At 35.8% G+C, this 9,419-nt stretch overlaps 4 protein-coding genes across 4 annotated transcripts in view; 1 reads left to right on the forward strand and 3 right to left on the reverse strand.

The window, feature by feature from the left end:
- Window positions 1-112: 112 nt before the first annotated feature.
- Window positions 113-1,840, reverse strand: CBG18681 (the record flags this gene model as incomplete). Its single annotated transcript, XM_002640473.2, has 4 exons — window positions 113-129; window positions 822-1,233; window positions 1,569-1,660; window positions 1,708-1,840. The coding sequence occupies 4 exons, from the start codon at window positions 1,838-1,840 to the stop codon at window positions 113-115; spliced, it is 654 nt and encodes a 217-aa protein (XP_002640519.2).
- Window positions 1,841-2,343: 503 nt separating this feature from the next.
- Window positions 2,344-3,217, reverse strand: CBG18680 (the record flags this gene model as incomplete). The annotated part of the gene is made up of 4 exons (XM_002640472.1): window positions 2,344-2,631; window positions 2,683-2,769; window positions 2,818-2,985; window positions 3,032-3,217. The coding sequence occupies 4 exons, from the start codon at window positions 3,215-3,217 to the stop codon at window positions 2,344-2,346; spliced, it is 729 nt and encodes a 242-aa protein (XP_002640518.1).
- A 3,864-nt stretch (window positions 3,218-7,081) lies between these two features.
- On the forward strand, window positions 7,082-7,957 carry CBG18679 (the record flags this gene model as incomplete). Its single annotated transcript, XM_045241308.1, has 3 exons — window positions 7,082-7,155; window positions 7,201-7,560; window positions 7,924-7,957. The coding sequence occupies 3 exons, from the start codon at window positions 7,082-7,084 to the stop codon at window positions 7,955-7,957; spliced, it is 468 nt and encodes a 155-aa protein (XP_045096556.1).
- A 580-nt stretch (window positions 7,958-8,537) lies between these two features.
- Window positions 8,538-9,419, reverse strand: part of CBG18678 — a gene marked incomplete at both ends in the record, with an annotated part of 3,640 nt that continues 2,758 nt past the window's right edge. The window contains 2 exons of the mRNA XM_002640470.2: window positions 8,538-8,789; window positions 8,841-9,406. Coding sequence (XP_002640516.2) covers window positions 8,538-8,789; window positions 8,841-9,406 — 818 coding nt within the window. The remainder of the gene's footprint in view (window positions 8,790-8,840; window positions 9,407-9,419) is intronic.

Below are 9,419 nucleotides of genomic sequence, written 5' to 3' on the forward strand. Positions count from 1 at the left end.
TCTCCGCGTTTCATAAAGGGGCGTGTCACTTTGCAACCTGCGGCGCGCCCACGTTTTATTGAATAGACAATAAGAGATAAAAAGATTCTGTGACTGGGAAAAGGCTGAAAAATCAAAGAAGTTGAGAACCTGAAATTGAAGTTTACATTTTTAACTGTATGCTCCATTGGGAAGACTTCATGATAACTTTCAAAAATCAAATCACAAGGGGTATACAAAAATGATAATTCCATGAACAGAACTAATGAGGATTATTCATTGAGCTCCACAAGAATATTCTTCCTTTTAAACACTCCATCTTCTTCAAAAACCTCATCAATCGATTTTCCTTTCATCCAATCAGTCCACTCAATCTTTATCCAACTAGGTATGTAGTTATTTGAATGTTCCTCCATTTTCACTTCCAACATCATGGATTTTTTTGATTCCAGACTTCCAGATTTCGGAAGAATTTTAATATCCGGATGATTTGAAGCAATTTTATGCCGCGTTCAAAGTANCCTCCAGGAACTGGAAATCGCTTCCAAAGCTGTCAATTTTTCCAGGTTTTCCATGGACTTAAAACTTCGATTTCCCTCGTTGTAGCTGTGTTTTTTTTCTTCGACATCAATTCGAGGTCCAAAAAAAGAAAGTTTCTTGTTAATTTACAGCGGATCTCGAAAAATCAACACAGCTACAACGCGGAAAATCGAAGTTTCGTGCTCCTGGAAAACCTGGAAAAATTGGCAGCTTTGGACGCAATTTCCAGTTCCTGGAGTCTACTTTGAACGCGGCATTAAAAAGAATTGAATTAATGGAAGCATTGGTTATTCTCATAAAACAACTTCTGTTGAACGTAACGTTGAAATAGATTTTGGACTTTGGTTCTATTTTGATTTCATCTAAAATAAAAGGCTGACTCCTCATATTCGCCCGTTCAGGGTCTTTTGGGGGAACCACTGGATCCAGTGGAGTTGGACCATACAAAGTGAGTATTTCCATCATCGAAGGTCCGTTACATGGTTCAGTGTTCCAATGAATGTGACCAGATGGCTTGAAGAATACACATTCGTCCACATCATTTGTTAATTTTCCAGCTACTAGGTTGAAGAAGTCTTGAAGCTTCTTCTCACCATCCTCCACGTTCCATACTGGATTTTTTGGGTCTCGGTCCGTATCTGATATCATAGGAATTCTTGCTCTGGCTGCTTCAGCCGCATTTGTTGGAATATCCGAACGAAGAAGTAATCGGATCTGAAATTGAGATAGAAGCCCACGGAGACCGTCAACTTTAAGCTCAATTATCTCAAAGTTGAAAAGCAGGCGCTTGCCAGCTTAGCTACACTGTCGGCAGCCGTCCTCTTAACTGTGAGCTCATAAATCTCAATTCCTGTAGAAGATGCCAAAATTTTGTCAACTGATAAAAAGTTTATCATAACATCAAAAGTGTTTTGTCAGTTGACAACTTTTTAATATCTTTTCCTGGAATCGAGATAATTGAGCTCAAAGTTCTCTTCTTTAAACACTCACCGCTTTCAAATACCTGTTCATTTTAGTACCAACTATAATTGAATGAGATCACTGAACACAGCTTGCCAGTAAAATCTACAGCTTCGACACTTCCAGACAATATCCCTCAAACCACCAGTGAACACTTTCATTTCATAGTGTTGCATGTTTTCTGAAAACGTTTCATATTGTTTCAAATTTTAAACTTGTCCTCCTCACCATCGATTGCTGCAACCACACCGGAATACATCACTTTCCAGGAGCCTCCTTCCTTTGGAATTTCAGCCATAAAAACCCCTTTCCTCACTATTCCATCCTGTTCAAATTCTTCATTTTCCGAGCTTTTAGTCATAAAGTGACGGTAGACTTCACTGAAGTTTGAGAGATTTGGAAAAAATGTATCGTCATTTGCCTTGAACAAATAAATTGTTCCATTCATTCGAATGGCATTGACTTTAAGAAGTTTGTACAGAGATCAAAAGACTGGAGACGATATCGACAAAAGAACAAACTCATCTCGCGAAGACTACCCGCCATATTCTCTTTGCAAAGTAAGATTTTTGTATTTTTTTAAATACTGTACACATTTTATTTTTCGATTGAGGAGTTGAGAATAGAATACATCGTCGACAAGATGGAAGAACGAAAAATTAAAGAGAAAAATGAAGAAAACGATCTAATATGGTGGCCTGAATGGACTGTGGAAAAAGGAAAGCAACTAGTGCGCCACTTCTTCAGTCGAATTGAGGAATATTCCAGAAGATCAGCAGTCTTCCTTTTGGCTGAACAACTGCGTACTGGATAATTCAAAGATAATTTAGAAGTTCAGAATAATTTATTTAAATACAATTCTAATCAAAAGCCATTAAACACTCCCATCAAAATAGGATCTTTTTCAACAATCACTGAAAACAAAAATGGGCGATTCAGATATAAATGAATAGGAATCGTTTCACAAGGTCTCTTTATAAAACCAGGGTCTCTCATGACTTCTTCCTCCGTCTTGTCCGGAATTTCGAATTGGAAAATGTTTGGAACGGGATACTGTAGATTGGATTTAATTTTGAAAATTGGAATTTCAAAATTGACGAATTCGGAAGACAGTTTGTAGAGGAGGTCTTGGAATTTAGACGTCGTCAGGTTCTGAAATTTTTTTAGAAAATTAGAATGTTACGGAAAATTAAGGAATTGTACCTCAATTAATTCCGATATATTCCCATTGCTCCTTGGAATAAACGCAACGAATTTCTCTGGCTCTTCAGATAATGGAAGTTCCAAAACCTGAAATTCAAAAATTGGCCTAGAAATATTTCTAGGCCATCAACAAACCTCTATATCCTCATTTATTGTATATCTGGCCAGAAGATCATCACAAGACAATAATAAATTATCCTTTATGTTCATTTTCAGAAATTTCAAATTTTTCAAACCATTGCTCATTTCTCTGACACGAAATTCGTTAAGCTGGTATTGCCAATCTAATCTGTAAGAATCTGTCTGAAAATAGTGTCCATATGTGTGTCTGTTTGTCCTGAAAACTTACTTTTTGAGTAGAGAATTTTAGAGCCGTTTCTTGGATATTTGAAATTCCAGGAATATATTTTTCAGTTAAATTTTGGCTAGCCAGAGATAATAAAATGGACACTGGAGAGAAGACGAAAGAAGAATTTCGGGTTCCAAAGGCTTTTAGAATATTTAGAGATAATTGGGTAAGAATATTAGGGTCCATGAAACCCTTTTTTATTTTTTTTTTGGGATTTTTCAAGGGTTTTATACCTAGAAACGCCTATTTTGATCTTTTAAAAATTCTTACTACGTCATTTTTTCTAGCTCTTTTTTCTAGCTCTATTTTTTCAGTAAAAGAACATACTCCATTCACAAAATGATCTTTCTTATTTGCTTTCCACTAATTTTTTGTTTGTTTCCTTCGTCATCATGCTCGGAACGAAACTTTCAAAAATAAAGTGTAGTAAACAAATAGATGTTCAATTATGAAACTAATATTAGGTTGGAAGGAAAGTAACTGTCCATTTTTTATTAGTAAATAAAACAAAAACAAGATTAATCCAAGATTGACAGTATGTACCGTCGTGGTCCACAACATGTTGTCAACATTTTGGTAACTTACGGATACCATACCTCCAAACGCCAGCTGGCTGCGAATCAAACTATTACTTTGGTGCACTTTTTTCTCATCGATTTTGTCAAAGTCCTCACGCTCCAGATAGCGTTGTATATCTCCGAATAACCAATAATCTACCTATAAAACCGTCTAGCCAATGCGGCTCAAATACGACGCGACTTTCCGTACAACATGAGGCTTTGCATTTTTTAACGAAAGTCAAGTCAGACTTGCGCAGCTTCAGTGGGACGGTTCTTCCTCACCTACTTATAGTCCTGACTTGGCTCTATCAGATTATTGAGTATTCGAAGATTTACAACGCCATCTGGAGAGTGATGAATTTTGCACCATTTATGAGAAAAAACTGGAAAAAGGGGATATTTTGATTTGCGGCTAGCTAGCTTTTGGAGGTATGGTACCCACAAGTTACCTGAATGTTGGCAAGATGTTGTGGACCACGACGGTGCATACTGCTAATCTTGGCTTAATCTGATTTTTGTATTATTCACAAATAAATCAAAGAACAGTTACTTTCCTTCCAACCTAATAGTAATAACTTTATTTTGAAGGATTGCGAAATTTGAGGTTAAGTAACAAGAAACTTACTAGCCAAAGTTATCTTGCTTACTGTACAATGTAATCAAAAATTATGAACGGACAATGTGGTTTTGATCTTATGATAATCATTTTATCAGTTGATCAATTTTGGATATCATTCATGAAAAAGAGATAAATTACTGATTTGATTAATTTCCAGGGTGCCAAGTTTCGAGGATCCAAACATTGGCATTTGGAGGATATGAAAAGTTACGAAATTCTAAAAATTGTGTTTCAAATTCGAAAATCTGAATTGCTCAGAAATTTTGAGGATTCTCAAATTCTAAATTTTTTTTGAATCTTGATTCTTTCTGACACACTTTTTTCCGAGCGACTCCCTATCTTACTGTAGATTTTCAGATTTTCTCTCGATTCTCAGAATTTCTATTTTTTTTTCATGATGATAACTGTAGGGGCCCCGTACGACTAGGGAGAAAATATTCGAGTATTTTACTCTACAGTAATCCTTTTCATTTAAAAAAAAAATTTATTAGAAAAACAGGAATATTTATTTAGAGTTTCAATATGGATAAGAAAGGGACAATCAAAGGAGAAAAGAAGTTTTGGAACTATGAAATAGAGTATACAGATGTTAATCTACAAAATTGTATTAGAGATTATAAAGTACCTTTTCGGATACAACCAAAGAATTCAAAATAATACGAATAGGCAACCTTCTCGATAAAAATTAGTTAGTAATAGTCATAGTCATCGTCCGTCGTTTCCTCCACAATAGTATCCGTTGGATCGGCACCGCAATTTTTGAATTTTCATAAAACATGAACATCTTTATTGGTCATTTATTTATCTTTTCATTTTGTCAATTCTATAAAAAATTTTACATCACATCAATAACTTGCAGGGTTGCAATTTGACGGGTTGGCCGGCAATTAATTAATATTTGAACGCGCGCCATTTTTATTATCTCTCCGAGTACTACGATCCTTCAACGAACGAATCGGTTGAGGAGTATTGGAAAAGAAAAAGATTCGAATACCCCGGACTGTACTCAGCAGCACTTTTCGTTTTTTCGATTGTTCCCAGTGAAACCATGTGTGAGACTACGTTCAGCACTGCGTCGTTTTTGTTAGATAAAACAAGAACAAGATTAATGTACAAGCGTGTGGAGATGGTCGTTCGGGGTTCGCAAATAGCCACGAAATTTCCACACTGGCTCGACTGATTCTCTCACTAATTGTAGTGATTTTTCTAGTAAAACATTCAGATCTTCTTCGAGACGTATTCAAAGAGTGTGATCCGTTCGATTTGTGAGTTTTGAATTGGAAACTTGATCCTATTGTCGGATTAAAAAAAGTGACACCTGAAAATCTCGGAGACGGCGCTCGTGTCGATTTACGAGGGGGCGGAGCGAAAACGGATACTGTAGATAACAAATTTATTTATGTGAATTTAGTGGGATTTTCTGAACAAAATTTTGATTTCTTGGTATAAAAATGATCGTTAGCATCTCTAGAATAGATTTTTTAGCAAAAAACTAAACCTAAACGCAAAAGTAGCTCGAACAAGCCGAAATTCTGAAATATTACTTTTTTTGCCGCACTTTCTCGTAAGCCAAAAAAAGCAAAAGTTTTCAAATTCTCAGGTGTCACTTTTTTTTTAATTCGACAATATAAAACGCTTCTATTTTCTAGATATATAACTATTGCAATGCTCCAAAAGAACTCGAAAGTCTATCATGACGAATACTGGTACAAATAACTGGAAGATTAAGGGCAACGACAAGAAAATTGTATTGTTATGTGGAAATTTGCGATATCGCTTCATAAAAACTACTATACCAACTGCTTACTATGAATTCGAGAAAAACCTTCTATATTATGACTTTTCGTCGGAACGGGAAAAGAGCATGTTCATCCAGTACCCAAATGGAGGATTCACAGAGCTGTTCGTTTATCTGTTGGACACATTTCGGATCAAAACTGTGGAAGAGATAGCAAACATCACCCAAGATTTATCATCTGGAAGTTTTGATGGATATCTGGAACTAGTGAAAATAGTGATTGATAGGAATATGGACGTGGAAGTATTTAATTTGGGTCTTATAAGAGATGAACGCGAAGCTGTGAACTTCATGGAATTGTCGAATCAAATGAATGTCACTAAGGCATTCCGCTGCGATCAACTGTTTCCTGCAGGCTTTCAGCACCACTTCACACAATTCCCGGAGAGGATCGATATATGGCTTTCTAATTGGTTTCAACTTGATCAATTATACACTTGCTCGTGTACTCACATTAAACTAATTGAGTCCAAATTTGGAAATGAGGATTTAGACCTACTTCTTCAAAAATGGAAGAAAAATGAAGCACTTCCAAGCAAGCTGCACAACTGTTGGGATCGCCTAAGTTGTTGTACATCTGCTGCGAATTTTTACCGAGTTTGTCTCTTCTGATTCTTGTGTCTTTCCTCTTGTTGCATGCAGGGTCCACTCGCTTGTATATGATGTTCTCTATGTAGCTCGGGTATACTCAGTTTCCACTTTTCTCCCACCCTGTCTCTCCATCTCATACAAACCTTCATCCCCTCTTTAGTCTTCTTAGTTAGATGAGGCCCCGCCCCATTAATCAATCATTAGGTCAATTCGCCGCGTTCATTATGTATGTTATGGTTCATTAGAGACATTCTTTTCGTATCTCTGTTTTCCCGGAAAAAAAAGGTGGGCAATGAGACTCTGAGTTTGCTATGAGTTCTTTAATAGCTCGCTATACAGTTTATTAATTAGTTATGTAAACATCTAATTGTAGATTTTCAAGCTAAGGAATCCGATTGACTTTGATATTCTTATATTTATTTTTCCTTCTTAAACTTTTTGAGAAGGTTTCACAATTTTTATCAATTCGAACATTTCCAGAAATGCCAGTTCCACTCCTCAACCTCCCCACCGATCTTGTTGAAGAAATATTCAATCTCTGCAATCCTCTCCAATTGTAAGTTCCAATTTCTAGTCATTTCATGAGAAAACTGCCTTTCAGATTCGTCCTATCCAGTTGTTCGAAGAGAACTCGAAAACTTGTCAAATCGAAAGTTGCAAACAAATGGAAAATCTCGAGTCTCACCTCGACATCGATATATCTGAAGGGTAATCGTCGGGAAGAGTATCGATTCAAAATAGATGAATATCCAAAAAATTGCTACTGTTTGACTGTGTCGATCATGGGAAGTATTCTACACTTAACATATCCCAATGAAGCCGTCGCTCAATTGTTGGAGGATTTGGTGGATGTCTTCGGATGCAGAAGAGCCCCTTTCATAAAAGCCAGCGCCTTTAATGATTTCGAAAAATTCTTGGATTTATGCCGTGTTGTAATCAAGAAGAACTTGGAAGTGAGACGGTTGGAACTGGATTGCAAGAATAAAGACATGAGTGGTTTTATAGGATTATGGAAACAGATGAAGATCTCAAAGATTCACATTTCTCATTCCTTCTGGGTCACTATAGATCAACTCTTGGAATGCACATCTGTTAAAATCGAATTGGAAGATTCCGAGCTGACCAACCAGGATGTCGATTTGTTTCTTCGGAAATGGAAGACCACAGGCACGTTTTCAAAATTGCAGATGCTTGAAATTAGCAGCGAGGAGATCGATAAAAAGTCGAAAATTTTGGATATGGTTCCACCGATAAGATTGTTTTGTTTTTGGCTCGAGAATTGTTTTTCGCAAATTTCAAAAAATATGAAATTCAATTTTTTCAGCGTCAATCCGGCGAGCACTGTTATGGAGGAATAAGCTGGTAACGATGAGAAATCTGAATAAGTGTGAAACGTTCCCTTTATCACCTTTTTTCTATCTTAACAGAAGGCCCGTCTCGTTTGCTCTGTTGGGCTTATTCTCCTTTTTTCAAATCTTTGACCACATACTACCTCCCCATCTCATACAGGTTTCTCCTGTCATAGCTTGGGATATATTTCAATTGTATATCAATTTGAAAAATAGATATTTTTGAATTTCTGATTTTTCTATGAATTTCGATCTTCAGAGAATTTCTTGAACATAGAGGATTTTTTGATATGTGATGTTTTTTTGTTGTCAAATATTTTGCAATTTTTACAAAACTTGGTTGATTTCTCTTATTTGTGACGACTGTTTGTTTACTATTAGTAAATAAAAGTTCCTATGTTCTTTTTTAAACTTTTGAACATGATAACGAGTCAAACAAACAAAGAACAACTGAAAAGAAAATAAGAAAAAAAAACATTGGATGGAGTATCTTCATTTACCGGAAAAAACTGAGCAATAAAAGTTTTCATCGTCAATCAATCTCAGAGAAACAATTTATTTTGAAAAATGAGAAAAATTAATAAAGAGATCATAAATTAGGAATACTTATTTGGATAGCTTCTTTGAATGTGCCAACAGATGCAATATCCTGTTTGAAATTCCATTTTTGACTTCCCGGAATTCTGGAGATCACAAAACAGTCACCATCTCTTTTCACATGACTTTTGACCAATTTCAAAAAATTATAAAGGTTCTTTTTTCCATCTGAAACTGTCCAAAGGGGTCGTTGATTATTGGGAGCAGCTAGAGAAGGCAGTTCATCACGAGATAGTTCTTTGATCTGGAAATATAAATGTTACAGTAATCCAAAAAGATTTAGAATATGACTTACCTCATAAATGGAATTCTTTGGATAAGTGATCATAATGTCATTAATCTTCTTTTTGAGTGCAAACTCTCCAGTTCTTGATGCAATTATAATAGAGGGAGATGCTCCGAAAAACGATTTCCAGAATAATTTACAACTTTTTTCCCACCAAAATGCATCATTTTCGCATCCTCCAAATGCCACTTCCAACTCATAATTTCTCGATTTTCCCATTTTTGTTTTTTGAATTGCGTCCACTTTTCCAGAATACAGAATACTGTACTCTTTCTTTCCTCCATTCAACATTTCAGCTTTCCAAACTCCTTTTTGAATTGAATCGTTTCGAATTGGCTCATTTTCCGATTTCTTTGTCATCAAATGATTGAAAATCAGTTGATTTTTCGATTCCATCGCATTCTCTTTATCCATTTTCAGTACAAATATGACTCCGCCCACTTTGCATACGTGGATTAAATGAGTTTCCAAAGAAGTCACTGATTTGAGAAGATCCTTTGATGTAACGAAATCTGGTTTCTGATTTCCAAATCCATTCTGTCCGATATAATCCAAAAATGATTCCATTTGAGATTCTGAGAATTCTGG

The sequence above is a fragment of the Caenorhabditis briggsae genome (assembly GCF_000004555.2).
Source record: "Caenorhabditis briggsae complete genome, chrI, whole genome shotgun sequence".
In the NCBI taxonomy this organism is placed as follows: Eukaryota; Metazoa; Nematoda; class Chromadorea; order Rhabditida; family Rhabditidae; genus Caenorhabditis; species Caenorhabditis briggsae.